Source organism: Penicillium lagena (genome assembly GCF_028827675.1).
Source record: "Penicillium lagena strain IBT 129212 chromosome Unknown utg000001l_segment0_segment0, whole genome shotgun sequence".
NCBI lineage: Eukaryota > Fungi > Ascomycota > Eurotiomycetes > Eurotiales > Aspergillaceae > Penicillium > Penicillium lagena.
This window is the reverse complement of record NW_026623222.1, coordinates 480,933-505,027: the sequence shown is the minus strand read 5'-3', so window position 1 is coordinate 505,027 and position 24,095 is coordinate 480,933. Positions and strand designations below refer to the sequence as shown.

Genomic DNA, 24,095 nt, shown 5'->3' with positions numbered 1-24,095 from the left:
GGGGCATGGGGTCTTATTCGAGGTCACCTCTTGCTCGCCGTATACATATGCCCAGTCACGGATAGAAAAGGTAGAACTCTACAATTCATAAAGAATGGGTGGAATCACTCACTGTCGGTGCTGGGAAGAATTTCTTCCTCTTCAATCTCCATCTTATCGTCCTCTGCAGAAGATATCGACTCATCCGTCTCAACAGTCACATGCTCTTGCACAGGGATCTCATCGACTTGATCATCGATGACCGAGCTTGAGTCTTCAAACTGAATAGGAGAACTCGAATTCTCCTCACTGTCATGAATTTCATCATGCGAGCTCGACAGTTCCTCATCAATGGCAGCCATGCGTAGCACGAACGCGTTCTGCAACCTCAACAGCCAACGGCGGAGTTCATCGCCATCCATAGACTCATCTCGAGCAAGCAGGAGCTGCTCACGCAGCGACAGAAGCAGCTTGCGTTTGCGGGCGATCGCCAAGGCGCGCGAGGGACTGTTGCGTTTTTGGGCGAGGCGGTCCAGCGCATCGGAGACTGTTCGCGCCCTGTCCAGCACACCCGGTGGAAGGTCCACGAGCTGGGCGAGAGCAAGACCATACCGCCGGTCTGGGACGGGGCCGTCTGCGATACGGTAGAGCATGGTCATTTTGGAAGCATCGGAGGCAATCTCTGCGGCCAGATGCAAATTGACAACGCCGCTGCGTTCGGCCAGGATGCGCGGTAGTTCGTGGAAATGCGTAACAAACCATACCAACGCGTTGCTGGAGATGAGTGCCTCGGCCAGTGCGATTGCAATAGCCAGGCCGTCTGTCGTGCTAGTCCCGCGACCAAGTTCGTCGATGATCACCATGCTGCGAGGTTCGATGTTGCGCAGGATAAACGCCATCTCGCGCATCTCTGCAGCGAACGTGGAGACATTGGCGTCTAGGTCGTCTGTGATCGCCACGCGGGCAAATAGCTGGTGGACCAAAGGGAAGGAGGCATATTGTGCGGGGACAAAACAGCCTATCTGAGCCATGACGGTCAGCAGGGACAAAGAGCCGATGTAAGTCGACTTCCCGCTCATGTTGCAGCCCGTGATGATCTGGAACCGTGTCTGCGGCGTTGCGTATGCGTCGTTCGGGATGAACTTGTTAGCACGGATTTGCTCGTAGATTGGATGCCGTCCTGCCTTGATGGCCAGTGTGTCTGTCAACTCTGGGCGGATGTAGTCGTGGCTGGTAGCCAGTTGCGCAAACGTCGCTAGCATGTCAAGCATGGCAATTGCTTCACTGACGCGGAAAAGACCCGATACCTCGCAGCACACGTCGTTGATCAGCTCCTGGACGGTACTATCATTCATGTTGATGACTTCATTGTGCGCGTCGGCGATCTTCTGGTTTAATTTGACCAGATCCAGCGTTTGGCATTCGATTCGGTTTCGCTTGCGATAGACATTGATGAAGACGCTTGGTAGTGGCTCTGGTTGTTCTGCGGTTGGGATGCAGATGTAGTATTGGCGAGCCGTGTCGTATTTCAGGTCCAGTGCCATTTCACAGTTATCTAAGAAATATCAGCAACGAGGTCGTCAAGGGTGGAATATGTGTTTAAACCTGCGAGCTTTGCCACGAGCTCGGTCGCGTCGATGTTCGCTTCTTTGTATGTCTGCCTGGCCACGTCTAGAAAACTGTTTACACCGGCTTTGACGCAGTATATGCGCTGGTTTCGGAGATCCAGCGGTTTGGTTTGATATGTGACATGCTCGTTGAGTGTTTCTTCGATGAGCTGCTCGACTGAACGGTGGGCTGCGGGGGCGCACAGCTTGAAAAGCATTAGCAAAGGCCAGAATTATAGAGGCATCCTGTCACCTCTCGAATGGTTAGTAGAAGATCGCTTTGCGCCGTTGTCAGCGCCTGGTACACGTTTGTGATCGCTGATATATACGTCTTCAACATGATGACATTGTTCACAGACTGCTCGATATACTGAGCCGTCCGCTTGGTGGGAACCAGGATAAGCTAGATAGTCAGTGAAATCGAGCAGTCAGACACAGCAGAGAGCCCGTACAGAGGTCAAGATCTTGTCCGCATCTACAAATCCTCTGAGCGCCTGCCGAACCGACACAAACATGTCTTCTTTGGTGGACAATTCCTCGACGGCATTGTGTCTGGCTGTCAACTTGACCCTTTCTGTGGAAGGCTGGAGAATGTTGGCTCGCAACAGGCGAGTGCCCATGGGCGTGAAGGTTTCATTCAGCAGGCCAAAGAGACTATCCCGGGATTTGGCATTCTGCAAGTTCTGGATCAACTCGAGCGAGATAATCGTGGCCAAGTCAATCGTCATGGAACCCTGTGACGGCTCAAAGCGGATGCGCAAGGAATGCGAGGTGAAGGTCTGCTGTAATTCGAGCTCGACATACTTCAAGACCTGCGCGATGGTTAGTCTTGTCATTATCAAGAGCATCGAGGTCGACCATACTGCCGCAAAGCAACACGCGGCAAAGTAATGCCCACCCAGTATCAGTTTGAGTGACTCCAAGTCCTCGGGAAAGGCAAAGTGATCGATGTATTCGTGAGCTGTCTTATCTGACCAGCACCTGCGATCCAAATAAGTCAAGATCGGACAGGGCAGGTTCTCTTGCACGATATAGCAGAGCTTCGACTCCTTGGCCGTGTTCATGAAAAGGATCTCACTGGGCTCGAACACGCCGAGTTTGGTGATGGTCTTCATGTAGGTCTGGCTATCGCAGATCTGACATAGCACTGCCTCTGCTGTAACCAGATTGATAAATGCCAGGCCGACCACGCATGACACGCCGCGCGACTCGGTTACGGCGCAGATGATGTCCTGGGCTGCGACACTGGTGGCCGTTTTTGTCGGTTGGACGGTATGTAAGCGTCTCGGGCTTGCCTTGGAGGTCAATGGAGCAAATGAGGCCGAAGTGGACTTGCGGGAAGACATGATGGTGTTTGGGATGGATGAAGATGGAGGATACCAAGGATAGCATTGCGTCTATGGTGATCCTAATATTCCTCGCCATGACCATCTGTCATGCTAACTACTAGTCTACGCCCAAAGAACATAAAAGAAAAAAAAGACGTGCCCCAACTCCGATTTGAACGAAGGACCTTAACATACCTCGTGTCTTTCCTGAAAGGGAGAACTACGAGTGTCACGTGATAACCACTACACTATTGGGGCATCCATAGGCCGATTTTTTTCCTTTTGCTCTTATACACTCCGAAACTCCGACTATGAAGGAAAAAGGATCTCGATAACGATAAGTGATAACGTGAAGCTTGCAAATTTAATTTTCTCGCTCTCTTCCCCTCAACCATGGCGACTGTCCTTCCGCCCCCCAGCAAGCGCCAGAAGGTCGCTCAGGCCGAAAAGGCCCGCGAGCAGCAAGAGATCCAAAGTATCCCCAGCGACTTGGGCAGTGTCCGCGTCCAATTCTACGACCAGTCCACAGGCAATGCCACCGGGCCCGCCGTCTCAGTGCCCGTGGCTGATGCGAACATCAAGAACCTCGAGACCCTCCTCAACACATTACAAGGCAATGTCAGTATCGTCGGACGCGGTCGGAAGAGCACTGCTAACCCACCAATGCAGGATGACGACGAACGGGTGCCCTATCGGTTTACCTACCAGTCCGACACCAAAGAAGGCCAGACCATCGACATCCTCGCCAATCTGTACCACTCGCTCCTCCAACCAGGATTGAAGACGACCGAAGATACCATCCCGCTGTACTTCACCCCACAAGCAGTGTTCCGCGTCAAGGCCGTTTCGCGCTGCGCGGCATCAATAGCCGGGCATGGCGAGGCAATTCTCGCCACGTCTTTTTCTCCAGTTTCTTCGTCTACCATGGTGTCGGGCAGCGGCGATGCGACAGCCCGAGTCTGGGACTGTGACACGGGGACTCCGCTGCACACCCTCAAGGGACACACCAGCTGGGTGTTGGCAGTGGCATACTCGCCGAACGGGGCGCTGATCGCGACGGGCAGCATGGATAACACGGTGCGATTGTGGGATGCGAAAAAGGGCCAGGCGCTCGGGGGGCCGCTCAAGGGCCATGCAAAGTGGATTACAAGTTTGGCGTGGGAACCGTACCACGTCCAGGAATCTGGGCGGCCACTTTTGGCCTCGGCATCCAAGGACTCGACGGTTCGGGTGTGGGATGTAGTGTCGAAGCGCATCGACAATGTGCTTACCGGTCACAAGGGCTCAGTCACCTGTGTGCGCTGGGGTGGCACTGGCAAGCTCTATACGGCATCCCACGACAAGACAATCAAGATCTGGAATCCGAAGGATGGTACTTTGTTACAGACCCTGGCGGCGCATGCCCACCGGGTGAACCATCTGGCGCTGTCCACCGATTTTGCGCTTCGTACTGCCTATCATGACCACACTGGCAAGGTTCCCGACACCGAGGCGGAAAAAGTCGCTGCGGCCCGGAAACGCTTCGAAGAGGCGGCTACGGTCAACAATGTCATCGTGGAGCGGCTCGTGTCTGCCAGCGACGACTTCACCATGTACCTGTGGGACCCAGCGAGCTCGAGCAAGCCCGTAGCCCGACTTTTGGGCCACCAGAAGGAGGTGAACCACGTTACGTTTTCCCCAGACATGGCATATATTGCGTCCGCCGGGTTTGACAACCACGTCAAACTATGGAACGGGCGGGATGGAAAGTAAGCGATTCCCTGTTCGGGCCAACTAGGATTTCACTAACTCCGCCAGATTCATCACCACCTTCCGCGGCCACGTCGGCGCCGTCTACCAGTGCTGTTTCTCAGCCGATTCGCGGCTCCTGGTCTCTTCATCCAAGGACACCACGCTCAAAGTGTGGGATGTGCGCACGGGGAAGCTGTCGATGGACCTGCCGGGCCACAAGGACGAGGTATTCGCCGTCGACTGGAGTCCAGACGGACAAAAGGTCGGCAGCGGTGGCAAAGACAAGGCGATCCGAATTTGGCGCAACTGAGTGATACCCTACATTCCTACATATATAGAGGTGCATACGAAGTGATTCATTAATTATCTGAGGTAATAACTCTGCCCAAAGCCATTATTACTGTACAGACCACCACCATTCCTTACATGTACTGCCAGGCCGGGACCTTGCCCTTGTAGGTCACGGCCATTGCGTCGAAACCCAGGCAGTCGTTCACATTGCCAGTCGGCACCGTGGCGTCCTCGAGGGCCGCAAACACCTGCCAATGCTTGTGGTCCTTGGTCGGGCAGGCCATCAATCCTGTGGCGCCCCGGCCCTTGAAGGTCAAGTAGGAATACGGCTTTTCAGCATCGTAGTGCATGCCTCCAACGGTGGAGCCCTCGGGCATGGAGGCCGAGTGCGCGATGGTGTATCTCAGCGCACCGGCGGGGCCAACGTAGACTTGCTGGCCGCCGGGGACCTCGACGTCCTATTGAAGTCCGTGTTAATATACCCAGAACTCTGTCTTTCAATATGGAAAAGTGGTTGACCTACCATCGAATTGCCATTCTCAGCAAAGACAGTGTCCTTGCCCGGAGGGCAGACGATCCCCTCCTCCGAAGGGCAGTAGGATGCCGTCGTGCCGCCGAGCCAGAAGTGCTCGTCGGAGGCGGTCATGGTGAGGAAGTGGATGGGAGATCCCGAGCGAAGGGACATGACGGTGAAGGGCGGGTTGGTTGTCGCATCTTCCTTCGGAGTCGGCGCGGCGGCCACCAGCAAGGGCAGGGCGAGGGTGGACAGGATGAACTTCATTGTGATAAACGAGTGACAAGAGGATGGTGAATTATTCTGATTGTTGTTGTCGTTGAGGGTTGAGCGCCGGGCATTCTTTATATATGTTTGCTGTGAGGGAGGTAGGTATAAATAGCATCGCCTCGGCAAAAACAAAACTATTCCCCCCCCCCCCCAAAAACAGCGCACCTACTACTACTACTGTCGTGGACTAGTGGTGTACAAGGCACAGTCGCGATCGACGGCACACGATCCTCCCTCTCCAAACCACTCAGGGCGGGTCTGTCCGCCCTCCCCACGCCGATCGAGGCGGTCACTGGTGGAGGGACTGAAACATCCCAGCGAATACGAGACCCCAAGCGCACTCCTCTCGCTGCTAGCCACGCTACTTCCAGGGTTCGAGTGATTCGAGTGAGACACCTCCGACAACGTTAATTAACAGACCCTGATGACATAGTGCTGGTCCGCCTCGTCAAAGAAATTATTGATCAGCGATGACGGAGCGCTGAAGTCCAGCACATCCCCTGCTGACTCTGACTGACATCACGGTGAAGGCGCACACCCGTTACTCTCGGCCTTCCCGGTGTTGTTGCCCTGCCGCTAGTTCTGGCTGATCACGGTCCTGCTTGTCTCGGAAGTTTTGCTCGAAAAAAATAAAATGAAGACAGAAGAAATGTCTCGGATCCACTCTTCTATTCCTGTTCCTGAATGGAATATCCACTACGGGCTATAATTATTTCACGACGAACTATATTTGTACATCTCATTCGATCGTACTCACTGTCTCACGGGAGTCCCTGGCGAACATTGCTGTGCTCATTCAGCCCCCACGCCGCTGCGCTGCTATCATGAACCGTCGCCCGCCGCATGTCGCGCTTAAACTTGCCTTCAAACCGGCCGCCGACAGCCCGGTGCATGACACTAGTGTTGTCCCAGAGAACCAAGTCACCTGCATTCTCCCACGCCACACGCAGCACATATCGTGGCTGTGTTGCATGCGCGAATAACCGCTTGAACAGATTCGCCGAATCTTCACTGTCGAGTCCCTCGATGTGGTGGATATGCGCCGCCAGGTACAGTGTGTCGCGCCCAGAGGGCTCGTGTCGCTGCACCAGTCGGTGACGGCTCATCGGGTAGTCCTCCGGGTTGAGGTCTGCAAAAGTCTCCGGCGCCGCCGTTTTCCGGGAGTGCCACAGCGAGTGTGCGGCGATGTAGTTCTGTGCTTTCTGCTCGGCCTGTTCTTCCGCTGGCAGCTCATCAAAGGCCGTTCGCACGTCCGCAAACTCGGTTTCGCCGCCCATCCCCGCTGGGGGAAGCTCTGCCGCTCTCAGAAGCGAGTATCCCGCTCGTCGAGGGTTGAAGCTCGAGTCTACATGGAACAGCCCGTTGCCCTAGCCCGGTCAGTTTTTGAATCACTAACCACCCACAGCATTCCCACCTACCTTGTTCCACTCCCGACGCTTGTTATTCAATGCGAATACCGTCCCGTCCAGATCAATGTTGCTCACGTCAAACAGGCGCACGTCTGATAGACGATGTGCTCGCCCTCCTGCCATATAGGGGCTCACATCATCTAGTTCGCCGAACTGTCCTGCGAAGGCGACATGTCGGGCGTCGTCAAGACTTGTCTTGCGGAACACGCACACGCCATACTATTAACGAGTATGTGGTGAGCTCAGAAGCTATCCAGGGGTTCATCACGTACCTTCTTGATTGCTGCCAAGATCTCTTGGAAAACGTCATCCTCTACCGGGCGCGAAAAATCCACGCCGCTGACCTCTGCTCCGAAGGTCGGATGTAGCTCTGTGACGGTGATATGCTTGAAGGTCGCGGAAGTCTGGGTCAGGCCGGGCATGGCGGTTGTTCGTATCGTAGTATGCCTGCGCGGTATTCGTAGATAGACTTTTGAAATATCAATAGTTAGTTATTCCCTAAATGAAGGCGAGGCTTCTTTTTTCTATTGATCGACTCTGTTCAGCATGGCCTCGGACAGAAGAGCGAGATGTGCGGGGAAGAGAGTAAGATCGGGGATTCGGAATTCAGTCCTGGTTCTAGATTAGGGCATCAGAACTACGTACTGACTAACTGATAACAGATCAGCAGATTGGCTGATTTGGCGTTGATGTCCTATATATCACTAGGAGGATGGGTGAGAATTATTCTCTGTGTACAGTTTCGTGATGGCCCAGATATTCCGTTTCCGTAGGTAGTTGAAGATTATTCTAGATCTCATTGTCGGCAAGGGTACAAAGGACGTCATTAGAGGGGTGGATTAAATCAGTGACAGTGAAGATAGTGACATCCGGAAGCATTTGTCCATGCTACTGAGCAGAGTTTCTGCAGAATGGGGAACATCGTTCTTGACGCCTTTCGGAAGCACTTAGGCTACGTGAAAAGGCGGTATTGGAACATTTCTCCGTAAGGCCTTGTCATTATGATAGATAAGAAGAGTAGGAATGACACTGGAAGGCAACAGAACCACCCCCTGATCAATGATGCTCTAGGGCTCGGCTAACTTCTACCCATTGTGACACCAGATTACCTAGAAAAGATTTGATTTCCTCGATCAAAAAATAAATATATATACGGGCGGTCGAGTGGACGCCAGGTATGAATAGACACGGCCGAGGGCCAACAGCAACAAAAAAGACAGGAACGAAAAAAAAGTCAACCAATTCGAAGTCAAAAATCCTGCCTGCACCGGTCCGTGTAGCAATCAATAAAAAAAAAAAACACCGATCCAAAACGAAGGCCCGCCCCGTGAACACCGTAAAAAGCCAAGAATTCCAGTTTTTGGTCCCACGTCGCCGTCCACCAATGCGTCTTGAGCAATATAAAAACACCAGATCCAAAACACTGCGCCTCGGGCGAACTCGTTTAATCTGGTTGAACTAATCGTAGTCGTCGCCGTCGTCATCGCCATCTCCGCCACGCCCACGGGAACCCTTCACACCATCCTTGCGGATCGGGATCTTGATTCCCTGGAGGGCAAAGCATTTGCTCAGTTGCGTGCTCTCGATAACACCAGGGAACTTCTTGGCCGAGAAGACCTGGAAGGGCTCGCTGAAGACAGAGGCTAGAATGGGGGCACTGCCGTGGTTGATCACGGGTGTACCGTTGCTGGTCTCTGTCGACTGTGTACCCACGTTTACAAAGCTCATCTTCAGACTATGGGGGGATCTGTTAGTCACAAGCCATATATCATCGCCTCAACACGACTTACCGGAATGTACCCTCAGTTCGCACACTGAGATCCTGTAGAATAAACCATACACCAATCTTGTTGTCTGGGTCGGTCAGCCGGAAGGCACTTGCACTGAGACTTCCGATCAAGTTGCGAGTGAACATGCCGCCTGGTCCACCTGAGACGGGCTGTGCCGCAGCAGGGGACATGGCAGATGCCATTTGGCCACCACCTTGATAGTACTGGTTTGGGTAGTAGCCAGCCTGTGGTGATCCTCCGTAAGGGTTCTGGTATCCCATCTGACCGCCGCCATAATAGTTGTTCATCCCCGGATAGACGGGTTGCCCGTATGGGTTGTTGTAGGCGGAGTAGGTGGGGGACATGCTCTGCGGGGGCGGAGGATACGAGGAGGACATGGCAGTCGAGATGGAGGGCGAGGTAGCGGAATGTTTGACCAGGTTCACTTCGTTGGTGCCATCGGCATTCCACAAATCAACAGTCAGGACGTAAAATGAAGTATCGATCTCACTGTTCCATTATTAGAATCTGCGTGTACCCCTAATTGTGAAGAAACCATACTTGATATCAATCTCCTTTTCTGTTTGTGCGTCGCGCACGATCAGCCGGATACATGGTGGCGGCGTGATGGGTCTCCGATCCTGGAATATGCGTTAGACAACGGCGCCTTTGACCTGCGAAAATACCACCCACCTTATCACCAAAGCCGCACATGCGAGCCCGGATGGGCTGCTGTACCACCTGGAGAGACCAGATGCGGCCCTCATGGACATAGGACCTGGGCGCCAGGTGGTCGACCGACTGCAAACCGCCCGAGCCCGGCGTTGGATAGCCAGCCGCCGGGGCAGAGATGCGATCCATTGACAAGGGCGGCGGTGGCGGCGGCACCGGATGGGCCCTTTCCTGTTCCACAGCGTACATGGTTCGAGATGATAAGGAACCGAGGACGACTCGGGGGAGAGTCAGGACGGATCCCTGCTCTTATAGAATGCTCGGCCGCGGTGGACCCCGAGCTGAGTGACGTTCAACAAAGATGGGCGATAAAGCGGGCATGCGACCCCGCAGAAAGCTCACACGTCACAGTTGGAGCATCGACTCCTGACCGAAGATAAGGTGTTTTGCGGTCGCGACCGAGACTCGATGACCCACGGGTGACGCGATCGGGGGTAATTGACAGACCGGTCGAAAGCGGTCTGTGGGAAGCGATGAGAGGGCTGCGCGAGGCCGAGTACAAGTCGAGCGGGTGGTGATGGGAGGGGGTGTCGAGGATGGACCGAGAGCTGTGTAATTCGCACTGGATCGGTCGCAGAATTAGCACGGACGGCGAACCAGCCCGGCAAGGCTGTCAGAGGGCGGGAGATTCGCCGGGCTCCCACGGATCTGAGCAGATCCACCAAGGACTTACCAAGGGTTGATGGTGGGATGGGAGGATGTCAGCGGGAGGAAGAAATGAACAGAAGGAAAGGAATCGAAGGAGAGAAGGAATGATTGATGGAGGAAGAAAGAAAAAGGGAAGAAGAGGGGAGAGAGAAAAGTGACGTTCTCGGGGCAGAAGAGATTGACAGTGTCACCTTCACTCTTCTGGTCTCCAACCTTCTTTTTTTTTTTATTTCATTCGCAACTGTCAGGCTGGCTTGACCCGTGCAGCCGACGCAGGAACATTCCACTCCGTCGGGTTGCAGTCAGTCAGATCTGATGATGACCTCTGCGAATGAAATCCCCTGATGTAACCGCGATGCGCTCCATCCGGCTCCTATCACTCGTTGCTCTACCCGCCGTTTGCGGCAACCCGTCCACCCAGAGCCCTGCCGGCTGCATCCGCCGGACTCACATTATTCGGCCCTCAACTCCCAGCGATTCGTGCCATCATGCTCCAGTCGGGATTCGGCTGATTCTCGGGCCCGTGCACTTCGGCAGTTGTCCTGTACTCTACTCTGTGCCAGTTTGACCGGACTCCTGTGGTAACTACGAGGGCCTACAGACGGGAACCGAGCCTGAAATGCTCCTCTGAGATCGCTCGGTCGCGATCTCTTCCATGCGACATTCGAGATGCCCCGCGACAACCCCAGGCCCCTTTTGCGGCCCTGATGGACAACGGAACCAGAGGCAGACGGTCCATGTTTTGCCATGGCGGGGGACCATGTACGGACGACAAACCCCTGGCAGAATGCAGCCATCCGACCGCGAGCATGATCCAAAGGATACATACCTGCAGGTCGGTCCGGTCGGCTTGATCATCCCCATGTGCCGCTGGCCATGTGCATCTGCCTATCAATCTCCCCGAGATCACCACCCGAATGTGGCTGCTATCGCCGACCATGCACACGAGTGTCGCGGACACCCGAGCTTTTCTGCAGCCCGACCGTTCCTGACCGGACTTTTAGGGGATGGTTCGCGCGCCTTGCAAATCACAGCGGCCCCTTGCAGTAGGCCTCCCTGCAACCCCATGTGCGACGAGGATGCCGTGTTCCAGATTGGTGGAAAGTGCTGGAGGAGACTGACATCGAGCACCATGAGTGGTGAACGAGTGCAGAGTCGTCGTCAGCTTTCGTCAGCTGATCTGCAGAACCCCTGATTATCTTCATCGGAGCTTGGCAAGCTCTTATGCAGAGGCAACAACGTCGCACAAGATGGGAGAAACGCTGGATGACGGGCACTCGCTTGGCCGGAAGCTGGAGCGCGACCGACAAGAGTCGGTGATGGCGCAATGGCCGGCCAAGTCACTTGAGAAGCGGCGGTGGAGCGTCATTTGCGGCTAATGTACATCTCGCACTTGTCCCGGTGCTCGAGCTGGGCCACCGCTCTCGCTCTTTGTCCTGTTGGTCGCTCGATTAGGGCGAGACCACACCCGCGGTGACCTCATCTCAATCAATATCGAGTCATCTGGCTGCGGTCGGTCACTAACGCAGTTTCCGCTCTCGGTACCATCGGCTGAGCCACCACCACCCTGGCCAGCTGTCCGATGACCCCAGGGGTTACGGGTCCGCATTGCGCGAATGATAGTGTGGATGGCGGTTAGCGAGGATTTAGTGAACTAATTAATCAATCCGACCAACTAACTGACTACCCCGCACCCGTGGAAGACTCGAGCCATCACATACACACACAGAGAGAGGGAGATGTGCCTGCTGGCGGGAAGAACAATAAGAATAACTGTGGTTCAGACTGGCGGTGACCCTCTCGATGTATACTATCGACTACTGTCCCCCCCTTGCACTTGTCTTGGATGTGTTTATAATCATCTTATCAATATATTCGATCCGTCACTTCACCGGAGCATTTCCCCGAGACAATACTTGTAGTGGAGGTGATTGGAGCCACTTCAGGCGTGCCCTGCGCCAGAGAGACCCCGAGTCTTGCCGACTGGCTACGAAGATTTAGTTTGTCAATCCTCATGACGCCATTCGATGTGATGCTCGCGAGCCGTCTCCTCGGCTCTCGTCTGTGGTGGCGCGTGATTGGAAGGATGTCAGACTCATCCCAGCTCGCGATCTGCCCGCCCGGGGTCGGGCACCATGAATCGGTGAGATGGCGTGCTTAGCTTGGGAGAGCTCGACGAGAATGATGATCGGCTAAAAGTAAGATGACTTTCTCGGAGCAAATCAGCCATGGACCTCTTTCCTCCACAGTCCAGTCGGTGGGAATGGCCCATTTGATGTGCATTAGGGCTATTCTCGCGCAAGGAGCACTTGACATGTTGTGATTGACCAACTCACGCGTGGGGGGTGAGAAAGCACGAGAGAACGAGAGAGAGACATTATTCCGGTGAAGTATTTGAAGCCCTGACCACCCCCTTTGCGCCATGGAATTCTGGTCTGGACTGCAGCTGCGCGAACTATTTCCTCCCCACGGGTGTCTTTGTTGATTTTCTCGGATCTATATACTATCTCCCCCCATAGACGATCACCGGTGGTCTGCCTGTTGACATTTCTCCAAATCCGGGTGACCAGACATACAACATGCTGGCGCTTCTCACGACGTTAGCCGTCTTGGCCGTTGGACTTCCCTGGAGCCATGCTACTAGCTACGACCCATTGAAGCCGCCGTCGTATCCCCTGGCCGTGCGAAGCCCCTACTTGTCCGGTGCGCTGATCCTCCTTCCTGTTTTATGATTATCCCTCCCCGGATTTTCCTTGGGGTCGCAATGAACGAATGCTGATCGTCAACTCACAGCGTGGATCCCGGGGAATGATGTCGCATCACTACCTTCAAGCCAGGCCCAGTTTTGGGCCGGCAATAACCTGGGCTGGTCAGTGTTTGCGCGCGTCAACGGCGACGTGTATAGTCTGTTCGGCGTGCCTGATGCCCCGGACGGCGTCAAGGCCGCGACTGTCACCGAGGCCACCTACACGTCCACCCATTCCATCTTCACGGTCGAGGCGGGCGCGCGAACGTTGACACTCGATTTCTTTTCGCCCGTGTCGCCCAAGAATTACCTCCGCCAATCGCTGCCGTTCTCGTACCTGACGGTGACGGTCAAGGAGGGCATCTCGTCCGCGGTGCAGATCTACTCGGACATTGACAGTACTTGGACGGGGCAGCCGGACCAAAGCAGTTGGAGCTTCTCTGCCAAAGACGACGCCCAGGTGTTCCAGATTAGCGCCGAGGGCACGGCCACTTTCTCGCAAAACGCAGACAGCCAGGCCTTGTGGGGCAGTGCCGTCTACGCCTCCCGCCCCTGGGCCGGCAGTTCGCTCTCCACCGCCTCGGGCCCGGCATCCGCGGTACGCGGCCGCTTTGTGTCCCACAGTACATTGACAAACACCCATGCCGATTGGACGGCGGACGGCGTGGTAGCTTTTGTGCACGACTTACACACCTTCTCCGGGACGCGTACGGTGACTTTCGCTGTCGGCCACGCTCGTGACGAAGCGATCGACTACTTAGGTACCACCCAAACTGGGTACTATCGCAGGGAATTCTCGGACACGGTCGAAGCAGCAGCACACTTCCTGGATGACTATGTACTAGCCCAGCTGGAGTCGATTGGGTTCGACAAGCTGATCTCCAACACGGGCGACGCTGCCTATGGCTCCAACTACTCGGACATCTTGGCGCTGTCGGTGCGCCAGGTCTACGGAGGCATTGAATTGACCATCCCGTACGACTCACTGGATACCTCCGAAACCCGCGCCTTTATTAAGGAGATCTCCAGCGATGGCAACATTAATACCGTCGACGTCATCTACGCAGCCTTCCCCATTTTCTACGTTCTTAGCCCGGACTACATTAAGCTGCTTCTGTCCCCCATATTCGACTATATGGGTAGTGGTGCATACGATGAGCAGTATGCTGTGCACGATCTCGGTGAAAACTATCCCAATGCCACGGGCCATTTGGCGAGCGGCGAGGCCATGCCCATCGAGGAGAGCGGAAACGTGATCATCCTCAGCTACGCATACCAGAAAGCGACCGGCAAAACCGATCTGGCCACCACCTACGCTGCTCAACTGGAGAAGTACGCCACATACCTGAATGCGAACGGCCTCTACCCTGCCGCACAGCTGTCCCTCAACGATGCACTGGGCGCCCTCGCCAACCAGACCAATTTGGGCATCAAGGCCGCCATCGGCTTGGCCTCGTACGGTGCTCTGACGCATCAACAGAAGTACATTGCCACCGGCAAGGACTGGGCCGACAAGATCTGGACGGACCACCTCGGCACAGATGACCAGGGAACTCACTTCCTGCTCCAGTACGGCACCCCGCCGTGGTTCCTCGCCTTCAACCACTACGCAGACGTCCTCTTTGACCTCGACGTCTTCCCCAAGGAGGCGTACAATGCCACCGGGGAGTTCTACCCAACTGTGCGCGCCGCGGCCGGCGTTGCTCTGGATGGAACCGTGGGCTGGGGCCAGACCAACTGGCAGAGCTTTGTGGCCGCTACGGTGGGCGGCGATACGCGCGAGATGTTTATCAGCGACCTGCACAGCTACATCTCCAACGGACTCAACAGTGCCCCCTTTTCTGACCGCTACTGGGTGCAAACCAGTGGCTCAAACGCACCAGGCGAGGCGTACGCGTTCCGTGCTCGACCTACCCTCGGCAGCCACTTTGCGCTGGCTGCGCTCCGGGGCGCCAATACCTGGCTTTGATTTCATCGGCTGCCGGATTCGGTGAAATAACAGGGGGCATTCCGTCGCTTTTATATCCTTCGTATTGATATACTCCGTCCTCATTCTCCCTTCCCTCCATCTTCCTTCATGATTATCCGTTTTGATACCCAGACAAGTTTCGTGCTTGGATTGACACTCGCTGTTGGCATTGCATCAAATCGGTCGATCGTTTGGATCGACAGTTTCATGATTAACATGACATACTCTGCATTGTGCATTTGGGCATCCATCTATATAATCACTCCCCTGTTTTGCCGAGTCCTGGCTACCCACTCACATCTTATATACAGTTGATCCCGGGTAGTCTACTGTCCTTGCATTTTAATATGACTGATGATCCTAATCCAGTTTTCACTTCCTGAATCCTAGAGTTTCTCTTAAGCATGTAGAAGCTTATCCTTCGTAATGAGAGTATAACTCCATCTCGGCTTTTCCAGCCCTGTTGGCTTCCCCTTTCCGGAATGTGGGCCACCCCATACACGAACCCGGAGCTCCCCGCGGGGTAAATATTTCTTCTCCTCGTCGGGCTGCTTCACCCCGAGCAGAAGACCTTAAAAATCATGTAAATACTGCACTACTATCTACGAGCACAGAATCGATGTCCATACCATGCAATACTGATCGGAAGCGGCTGTACTTAAGTCCTGTCGAGATTGTTTCCACCGATTGTGGTCCCGCAACAGTCTCCAGATCTGATGGATCTTCCTGCCTGTTTCGGGAATAATCAACCCGAATGAAATCATAATGCACTCGGGATTCCCGAGACCTGTCTTCCTATATTACTTTGCATGGCAAAAAGGAGAGCAGTGAGGTAAATACTTTCGCTGTGATCCCCTTGCAGCAATGTGGAAACAGCTTCTAGAGTTTCTGGCCCTCCTCCAGCTCCTCCTACAGCCCTCGCTAGCTAACACAGACGACCAAACTTCCGCTCAGGTCAATTGCGGATCATTCGACAATCCCACCGCGCTATGCCGTCCTCGGTTCCGCTACTGGCTTCCCGACGCTAGTGTCGATGCCTCGATCGTACAGGAGAATATCAAGTCTGCTGGTGAAATCGGCGCCGGAGGCGTAGAGCTGGTGCCGTTTTATAACTATGGAGGCCAATTGGGCGGCCAGCCGACTGGCGCAAACTGGTCGAAGTATGGATTTGGAACTCCTGCTTTTAGAGAAATCTTTGTTGCGGCTTTGCGAGCCCATAAAGAGGCTGGACTCTATATGGATTTCGCGATGGGTCCGAATCAGGGACAGGGCGTCCCTGCGCATTCGGATGATGAGGGGCTTCAGTGGGATTTGGTAGGTGAATTTCTTTTACCTGGGGAGTAGTTGACTTATATCTTCTCTTTTAGGAGCCGTTCTCTGTTGTCGTGCCCCAGGATGGTCATTTTGAAGGAGTGATTCCTGGCTGGGGAGCTGGAGAGCTAGTAGCTCTGGTGGGCGCCGAGGTACTTTCGTCAAAGAATATGAGCGTGGCTCCCGGCATGACCTTATTTGGGGAGCCACAGACCTGGTATCTGCAGCTCACCCTCAAGAGTGGTACTCTAAAAGAGTGGACGCAGCTTGTCTCATCTACGGGCCACGTCTCTCTCAAGTTACCATCAACGAAATCATCGTACCGACTCTTTGCCTTCTATCAATTCCAGACCCATGAAAAGAATCTCGATTACAGCGCGACTGTGTCCAGGACAATCTTCGACAACGGTTCATATACCGTGGATCATTTCAGTGCTCGCGGAGCGCACACAACCACTAAGTTCTGGGAAGAGCATATGCTCAAGGATGGAGTGCAAGAGCTGTTAATGAATGTTGGTCACTATGGTAATTATTTATGATATCTCGATCTGTCCTCCTTTAATTCTTGTCAGGTTGGGAGGATAGCATGGAGATTCGAGCGAATATCTCGTGGACGCCATCGCTACCGGAACTCTTCAAATCCAAGTACGGCTACAGCCTAAAGCCGTTCCTACCACTGGTCATGTTCGGTGACAACAACATCGACATCCAGGCCACGCAGCCCGGGATGATCCAATGTGTTCTGGATACTTCTGACCAGGGCGTGGGCTATCTCAACGACTTCAGAGGTGCCCTGGTTGAAGGATACCGAGAATATATATATCGGCTAACACACTGGCTCAACTCAAAACTGAATCTGCAAATGTCTACGCAAGTCTCGTATAACCTCCCTATGGACATGGAAGCAAATATCCCCTTAGTCAACGCCCCTGAATGTGAAAGCCTGCAGTTCTCAAACAATATCGACGGTTACCGCCAGTTCTCCGGACCGGCCAACCTGGCTGGCAAGCGCGTCATCTCCAACGAAATGGGAGCCATGATATTCAAGGCGTATAACTTCCCACACTCGGAACTCCTCTTCGCTATCAACAGTGCGGTTTCCGGCGGAGTTAACCAGTTTGTCTTGCATGGTGAATCGTACACGGGCAATTACTACGACACCACCTGGCCCGGATACACAGCGTTCAGCTATCTTTTCTCTGAGCCGTACTCGGACAAACAGCCATCCTGGAATCATGGGTTTGGCGATGTCCTCAACTATACAGCGCGTGTACAGCTCCTGCAGCAGTCTGGGGTCCCACGCACCGATGTTGCTATTTACAATAAGGTGTCGGCCACGAACTATAATTTTCCAACAGTATACACCTCCACAGATATGCTTGACGCGGGTAAGTGGGACTCTCAACATCAATCAAACAGACACACTAATGCTCCGTCTAGGCTACACTTACACATACCTTTCCCCAGACAACTTTGCCCTGCCGGAGGCCACGGTCCAAAATGGTAGACTGGCACCGAACGGCCCTGCATACAAGGCAATGGTAATCACCAGTAACAGTAATCTTACCTTGGAAGGCGTGCATTACATCCAGAAGTATGCCCGTGCCGGCCTTACCGTGATTATAAGCGGCGGAGACCCCGGGGTGTACGCGACCCGAGATGGAAGAGATACTTCTGCTGTCAAGCAAGCCATCCAATCCTTGAAGCATACCAGGAACGTTTACAGCGTTCCATCAGGCCAAGTTGCGGCCAAACTGCACTCGCTCGGGTTGAAGCCCCAGGTAGGCATAGAGACCAATGGAACCTGGTACACGACTTGGCGTGAGGATGACCAGACTGGCATGGACCATGCGTTTATCTTCTGCGACACCAATGCGTCCACCGGCACTGTGGATATCGCTAGCACGAAGGCTCCGTTCATCTTGAACCCCTGGACGGGCGAAATGAAGCCCGCGCTCAACTACAAGCGAGCCGATGGCCGGATTGTACTCCCACTAAGTCTAGCGGGCAATCAAACGCTCATGATCGCCTTCTCCAACAACACCGTCGCGCCTATGGTGCATGCGACGCAGATCCCGTCTACCGTCGTTGACTACGACCATTCCCCACAGACCGGTGCTATACTACACGTCGCCGCCGGCCCCGATGACAAGCCGTTGATTTTGTCCAACGGCAGCCGGGTCACCACACTTGCTACCGGTGTTGCTCCGTCAATCACATTGTCCAAATGGACATTGACCGTTGAGCACTGGGACGCGCCTCAGGAGATGAGCGACGCATCGGTGATCGCTTCGAAGCACAATACAACGCACCAGCTCAGCTCGCTCGTCTCCTGGACGCAGATCGACGGCTTGCAGAACACCGCTGGAATTGGCTACTACACAACCAGCTTCGCCTGGCCTCCCTCTGTGCACGCCGCAGATGGCGCATACCTGGTCCTCCCACCCATCATTCATGCTGCCCGGATCATGGTGAATGGACAGCGTCTGCCGTCTGTCGACCTGGCCGCTCCGCGCGCCAACCTCGGACCGTATCTTCAGCCTGGTCGAAATGTGGTGACTATCATTGTGCCTACGACCATGTGGAACTATCTCCGCAGTATTTTCGGACAGCTCCGGAACGCAGGAATTAAACCCCTGTTGCTGGAGGAGACGAGCACCCTGCCGGGGAGGGGGCCGAATGGGCTCGTTGGGGAGGTTGAGTTGGTGCCGTACGTCGATGTGCGAATTTGATAGTTCCTTCTTTTCTATGCATATACCACGTTGAGTATGTAGGAGTTCGCTGCTAGATTGATAATGAGATGTAATTAACCAACCAACCCGATCGCTCCACCGCCTGTCTGTTGGGGGGCGGTTGGTCTCGTTAATGTACTTCTCTCCGCCGTTCGTTTACCCGATTTGGGTAAAGACGAGCTCGATTGCGCCATGCGACTCTCACATTAATTTGCCCTCATCGGGAAATGCTTCTCGAACCCTGCGCGATGTGGAGCGTCCGAGCGTGGCGCTATGCCGCAACAGGAAAAAGCAGGGCTCGTCCGACTGTTGACTAAGACGATCGCCGGAGCCTAAACGCGATCGGGCAATCTGCTCTGTCGTTGACTTGTGTCCTGGCGGAATGCAACCGTCTCCTCTCAATCAAAATCACATTATTCTTTTATTGTGCGCCTGCAGGATTCGTGACCCTCCTGTCTCAGGTTCGGTGTTGCTGCTGTTGCACTTGGCTGTCATAGCATTCCGCTGGTGTCAAATGTCTGTGCATTTGCCGCTTCGGGAACAATTTTAGCCTGACGGCCTGAACGATCATAGGAGCTCAAAACACGCTCCCACGACCCACCGCCACCAGATCAACTGGGCAGCGCGACTGATTCCGTTCGCCCGTCGTGAATCCTTCTCTTCATACTGCTTTGGGGGGTTCTCCGGGCAATGGGGCTATATCACGACAACCTCTTCCTCCAGAGCCCGGGGGGGCCGTCTCGTCATCCATCACTATTAAAAAGGACCAAACACCCTCTTTTCCATCGTTCGTTCCATCAAATCATCGCGAGCTAATCCCGCCACCCTCGCCTATCATTTGCTCTCCACCGCGGGACCAGCGGGTTGCATCCATGGCGTCGCCGCCAAATAAGCGACCTCGGCAGGCGAGTCTGCACCCTGAGCCGCGGATCATCAGGGTAAGTCAAACGCCATAGGACTCAAATGTTCTCATATCTGACATCTCATCCACTCCAGGATCCGATGCAGCTCTCGCCATGTGCTCGCTGCCAGGATCGCAATATGACCACATCATATGCACCACGGCAGCCCTTCCAACCCCAGGCGCGTTTGTCGGTATCATCATCAGCCTCTAGTCGGTCTTCGCCATCACTACCGCCAACCATGACCGAACTGGATCCTCAGGCAGGCTTCCAGTTGTCCGATGAGGATGACGACTCCGACCCAACGCGGTCTAGCCTTCCAGCAGAGATGAAAGACGCGTTGCATCTGCAAGACCTGGAATTAATGATGCACTGGTGCACGACAACTTACCGCTCCGTGTTGCGGGACCGCCTCGACAAAGCACTTTGGCAAACCGTCATTCCGCGACTATCACTCCGACATGCCCCATTACGGCACGGCCTATTAGCTGTATCCGCCCTTCATCTCGCCGCAACTAGCACCAGCCCAGACCAGAAGCGGACGTATGTCATCACAGCTCGTGACCACCAAACCGAAGCTCTCGCGGGAATCCAGTTAGCCGAACTATCCGACCTCACCACGGCGGAATGCAACGCCGTCTTTGCATTGTGTATGCTCATGACCGTCTTTCGATTTGCATACTGCCAAATCAACAAGGTGGAAGATGAACCCGTGCATGACCACGAAGAAGACGACGAGCTATTCAGCATCCTGGATGAATTCATAGAAGTCTTCCAATTGACGAAGTGGCTTCTCGACGCAATGAGGACCGTAGGCGGCCGCGTCGCAGCCAGTGAGCTCGCATCGCTGACTGCACCCGCCGAAGCCCATCCAACGATGCCCGACATGTCGCGCCTGGTAGTGCAAGCACTGCAGCGCCAGAACGAGCTCGAGACGGCCCGGCAACCCACCCAACACAAGACCGCGGTCTTCGAGTCTGCCATTCACCACCTGAGTGACTCGCTCGAGACGCTGATGAAAGGCGCTGAGCCGAAGGCATTTGCGTTTTGCTGGATATCTAATGTTCCCTCTGCCTTCATGGATCTCGTGGAGGAGCACCACCCGTTTGCGCTGGTGGTCCTTGCCCATTATGCGGTTATTCTCCATCACCTGCGGGACTCGTGGTGGATGGGCGACTGGGGCTCGCGTTTGCTGAGGGAGATTGGCGATACCCTAGGACCGGATTGGAGGCCACTGATCAATTGGCCGGTGGATGCGACGGGGTGTTTTCTTCCAGAGGTTTAATCCAGCATCCTCACGAAACATGACAATAATGTAAATCTGGCATCGTTGCCTATTGTGATACCCGACTACGTGGTCAATGTCATTTGTGTCCTGCATTGTACAATTCCGTCGCCCTAAATATAAATCTAAGGAGCTAGGATGATTGAATCATGGCCTAATTAGCAGCGAATTTCGATGGAAAAAATAAAACACCAGATATACCCCGAGCGCCGTGATAAACAGGGGGGTCAGAGATAAGACCCCAGGCCAATAAAAAAGCAAGCATAAGAAAGAGACCCCAATGCCTGATAAGACAGACCTCTGGACCCCGAACTCCTTTTTTTGGTTGTTGACTACTTCCCATACCAGACTAACCGTCAGGCACAAGCACTGCCCGCAGCACCATTGGATTGGGGAAGGTTGTGTGTGCACGCATCGGTTCCTACCAGCGAACGGAAAATGGCCCAAGGCCACCCATCGAACCGTGGATAAGCGCGAGGCAGGAAATCCCTGCTCAGCTCGCAGGCGACTGGTTGCGCTCCTTCTGCTCCTTTTCGATCTCCTTGACGCGATCCTTGGATGCAGTGCGCACCCGCTTCAACTCTGCCTCCTGTTCCTGTCGATGTCTCCGCTCCTCTTCCAGAGAAGGGATATAAGCATTCGCCGCGCCGCCTAAGTCACCGAGTTCGCGTCAGTTCAGGTTGCTTGTGTCACGCCACGCAGCCATGCTCCAGAGTTTCGCGCATAGCTTACCTCGTCCGGTGTGGTGGGGGATCTGCTCCGCGCGCAACGGCGGCGACTCAACGTCTTGACTCTCGCGCGCAATCTCCGGTCGCCCGGGGTCATTGTGTACCATGTTGCCTGAGCCGCCGCGGCCGGTTGTGTAGACCTCTTGCTTGATGGTCGGTGTGACGAGGTCGCGGGGTGTGGTGGCGGATTGTTGCCGGGAGATATTTCCTGCTCGTCGGAGAGGTTAGCGGCGAGGGTTTGCGCTCGTAGGCGATGCTGGAGGTGTCTTTACCGGCTCCGCCGCGGCCATGCGATACGTTGCGGCCGCTCATGGTGGGTTGTGGTGGGGGAGGGGAGAGATGCGACCGCTTCTGGCTGCGCACGGGCAGGTCGGTGGCGGGAAGTGTGAACGAGAGGGCGTTCGGGTGGAGGTTGTAGCGACAAAATGGGTAGGGATGTAGTGTCGAGAGTCGTCCGCTGTGAGAGGAGCGAAGTGAAGTACGTTGGAAGAGGGCGAACGGAAGGGCGGGAGAGAGAGCTGTTGGCGGAGCTGCAGATTCTGTGGTGGGTCGGGCCCGATGGCAAATGCTTTGTTTGTTCGTGCTTTATTTTCGTTGTCGGAGTGCCTAGGACACAGAATTGGACAATGCGGACATTTCAAATCATTCTCCCAGTAGCCCGAATGGAAGGGATAAAGTCCTCAGTGTACGGTGAAAGCTTTTCCACGATGAGGTCATGGCCCACTCCGCCGACTATAAAAATGATACTATTCTCGCCTCTCTGGCGTGATGAAAGCTGCCGTAGGTGCAAATTCGACCTCCAGCCGGATTTGGTGAACGCCTCTCTGGAGGGGCGAATCGTTCCATGTCGTCAAAATCATCCTTGTCATATTCACAGCAGCCACTTGTTACGAGGGGTGAGTATAGGGGTTATGCAGGATTGCACGATGATCCTCCGGCCTCGGAAATAAGGGGACGGGATTTTCAAAAAGTGATTTTGACATCATGGCGAGTGCAGGTGGGCTGATTGCAAAAGGGATTGAGACAGGCTGAGATTGATGCAATGGCATTTCCCGTTCTTTAGGTGATGAAGTAGAAGTCCAGTTGGCAGTGAAAGAGGGGTTGACCACTGCATTTGTGCCGCCGGCAGTCTTTGTCGAGAGGTCCTGCCGAATTACATCCGAATCAGGGCGTTAACGCCCGTCTAGTTGGGCCTACAAGTAAGGGATAAGCCTAGGAAAGCAGTTCTTTCAACGAGGCTCAGGCAGACCTGGAGTTGAGTGCTTGGCAACAATATCCAATTATGTTTCATATTTCTATGTATTCTTGAGTGATTCTTGCGCCACGCGGCTGACTCTTCTCTCGCTAGGCTGGATCGGCCCGTTGGCGATCATCGCCCAATATAATAAAAGCAATTAAAGGTGCCCGATTTACATCGATAGCAAAGAGCGCAGGAAAAACAATCAACAAAACACACACACACATAGTAACAATCCATAACGGACATCAGATCTTCGAATGCGACCTCTTCTCACTCCCACTATTCTCGAGGCCGCCTCTATCGTGTAAGTCAGCAAACCACTTGGCTGGATTGAGTATATGACCAGACAAGAAGCGAATTCACCATCTAGCTCTCAGCCAAGGTGAAGGACAGAACAGCATCTCCATTGGCTGGAATCTGGCAAGTGTTGGCAGCTGGTTGATACGCATCGCCAGTTTCTTCGGCCCCAGTCCAAGCTGTGAAAGTCCATCCATCAGGATAGGATGCTACAATTGAAGAGTACCAATTCCCAGTATTGATGGATTCAGCATCGTCACCACTCCAAGTGTAAGGATTTTCTTGACATTCGGTGTCAGTGAAGGCATTGACTGTCCACGTGGAGGCAGAGGCGGCGGCGGCGAGGCCGAGCAGAATTGGAAGCTCAAAGCGCATGTATGGCGTTGGGTTTATGGTAGAATGAGGAGGGGGAAAAGAAATCCGATATCGGCCAAGGGAGATTCTACGGGGGATATTTACAGGGCAACCGCGTTCAAGATTTCTTTTTCGAGAGCTTATGGATTTACTCGCTTAACGATCTGCCGTTGAGTACGTACATCCCCGGTGCGCTAAATCCTTCTGCTCCGGGGCCAAACAGGGCCAAAGGGGGCCATTTGTGTCCACCACC

The 24,095-nt window shown here is 54.3% G+C and overlaps 12 protein-coding genes across 12 annotated transcripts; 6 read left to right on the top strand and 6 right to left on the bottom strand.

Moving 5' to 3' along the window:
* Positions 1-104: 104 nt before the first annotated feature.
* N7510_000202 (MutS family protein MSH4) lies at positions 105-2,932 on the bottom strand (the record flags this gene model as incomplete). Its single annotated transcript, XM_056972132.1, has 4 exons — positions 105-1,534; positions 1,585-1,792; positions 1,840-1,989; positions 2,039-2,932. The coding sequence occupies 4 exons, from the start codon at positions 2,930-2,932 to the stop codon at positions 105-107; spliced, it is 2,682 nt and encodes an 893-aa protein (XP_056837249.1).
* A 375-nt stretch (positions 2,933-3,307) lies between these two features.
* On the top strand, positions 3,308-4,955 carry N7510_000201 (WD40 repeat domain-containing protein; the record flags this gene model as incomplete). Its single annotated transcript, XM_056972131.1, has 2 exons — positions 3,308-4,662; positions 4,712-4,955. The coding sequence occupies 2 exons, from the start codon at positions 3,308-3,310 to the stop codon at positions 4,953-4,955; spliced, it is 1,599 nt and encodes a 532-aa protein (XP_056837248.1).
* Positions 4,956-5,067: 112 nt separating this feature from the next.
* On the bottom strand, positions 5,068-5,717 carry N7510_000200 (putative IgE binding protein; the record flags this gene model as incomplete). The annotated part of the gene is made up of 2 exons (XM_056972130.1): positions 5,068-5,394; positions 5,460-5,717. The coding sequence occupies 2 exons, from the start codon at positions 5,715-5,717 to the stop codon at positions 5,068-5,070; spliced, it is 585 nt and encodes a 194-aa protein (XP_056837247.1).
* Positions 5,718-6,481: 764 nt separating this feature from the next.
* N7510_000199 (TauD/TfdA dioxygenase family protein) lies at positions 6,482-7,551 on the bottom strand (the record flags this gene model as incomplete). The annotated part of the gene is made up of 3 exons (XM_056972129.1): positions 6,482-7,087; positions 7,139-7,348; positions 7,402-7,551. The coding sequence occupies 3 exons, from the start codon at positions 7,549-7,551 to the stop codon at positions 6,482-6,484; spliced, it is 966 nt and encodes a 321-aa protein (XP_056837246.1).
* A 1,036-nt stretch (positions 7,552-8,587) lies between these two features.
* Positions 8,588-9,819, bottom strand: N7510_000198 (velvet factor family protein; the record flags this gene model as incomplete). Its single annotated transcript, XM_056972128.1, has 4 exons — positions 8,588-8,864; positions 8,920-9,408; positions 9,460-9,539; positions 9,592-9,819. 4 exons carry the CDS (start codon positions 9,817-9,819, stop codon positions 8,588-8,590), a joined length of 1,074 nt encoding a protein of 357 aa, XP_056837245.1.
* An 814-nt stretch (positions 9,820-10,633) lies between these two features.
* N7510_000197 (uncharacterized protein) lies at positions 10,634-10,846 on the top strand (the record flags this gene model as incomplete). The annotated part of the gene is made up of 1 exon (XM_056972127.1): positions 10,634-10,846. The coding sequence occupies one exon, from the start codon at positions 10,634-10,636 to the stop codon at positions 10,844-10,846; it is 213 nt and encodes a 70-aa protein (XP_056837244.1).
* Positions 10,847-11,344: 498 nt separating this feature from the next.
* Positions 11,345-11,657, top strand: N7510_000196 (uncharacterized protein; the record flags this gene model as incomplete). Its single annotated transcript, XM_056972126.1, is given in 2 exon segments — positions 11,345-11,448; positions 11,465-11,657. The coding sequence occupies 2 exon segments, from the start codon at positions 11,345-11,347 to the stop codon at positions 11,655-11,657; spliced, it is 297 nt and encodes a 98-aa protein (XP_056837243.1).
* A 1,200-nt stretch (positions 11,658-12,857) lies between these two features.
* On the top strand, positions 12,858-14,993 carry N7510_000195 (glutaminase family protein; the record flags this gene model as incomplete). Its single annotated transcript, XM_056972125.1, has 2 exons — positions 12,858-12,981; positions 13,072-14,993. 2 exons carry the CDS (start codon positions 12,858-12,860, stop codon positions 14,991-14,993), a joined length of 2,046 nt encoding a protein of 681 aa, XP_056837242.1.
* An 864-nt stretch (positions 14,994-15,857) lies between these two features.
* Positions 15,858-19,036, top strand: N7510_000194 (uncharacterized protein; the record flags this gene model as incomplete). Its single annotated transcript, XM_056972124.1, has 4 exons — positions 15,858-16,307; positions 16,361-16,829; positions 16,877-17,692; positions 17,745-19,036. The coding sequence occupies 4 exons, from the start codon at positions 15,858-15,860 to the stop codon at positions 19,034-19,036; spliced, it is 3,027 nt and encodes a 1,008-aa protein (XP_056837241.1).
* An 872-nt stretch (positions 19,037-19,908) lies between these two features.
* Positions 19,909-21,223, top strand: N7510_000193 (uncharacterized protein; the record flags this gene model as incomplete). Its single annotated transcript, XM_056972123.1, has 2 exons — positions 19,909-19,974; positions 20,033-21,223. 2 exons carry the CDS (start codon positions 19,909-19,911, stop codon positions 21,221-21,223), a joined length of 1,257 nt encoding a protein of 418 aa, XP_056837240.1.
* Positions 21,224-21,716: 493 nt separating this feature from the next.
* On the bottom strand, positions 21,717-22,263 carry N7510_000192 (DUF3602 domain-containing protein; the record flags this gene model as incomplete). The annotated part of the gene is made up of 3 exons (XM_056972122.1): positions 21,717-21,874; positions 21,956-22,159; positions 22,224-22,263. The coding sequence occupies 3 exons, from the start codon at positions 22,261-22,263 to the stop codon at positions 21,717-21,719; spliced, it is 402 nt and encodes a 133-aa protein (XP_056837239.1).
* A 1,294-nt stretch (positions 22,264-23,557) lies between these two features.
* On the bottom strand, positions 23,558-23,863 carry N7510_000191 (uncharacterized protein; the record flags this gene model as incomplete). The annotated part of the gene is made up of 1 exon (XM_056972121.1): positions 23,558-23,863. The coding sequence occupies one exon, from the start codon at positions 23,861-23,863 to the stop codon at positions 23,558-23,560; it is 306 nt and encodes a 101-aa protein (XP_056837238.1).
* Between the last annotated feature and the right edge of the window lie 232 nt (positions 23,864-24,095).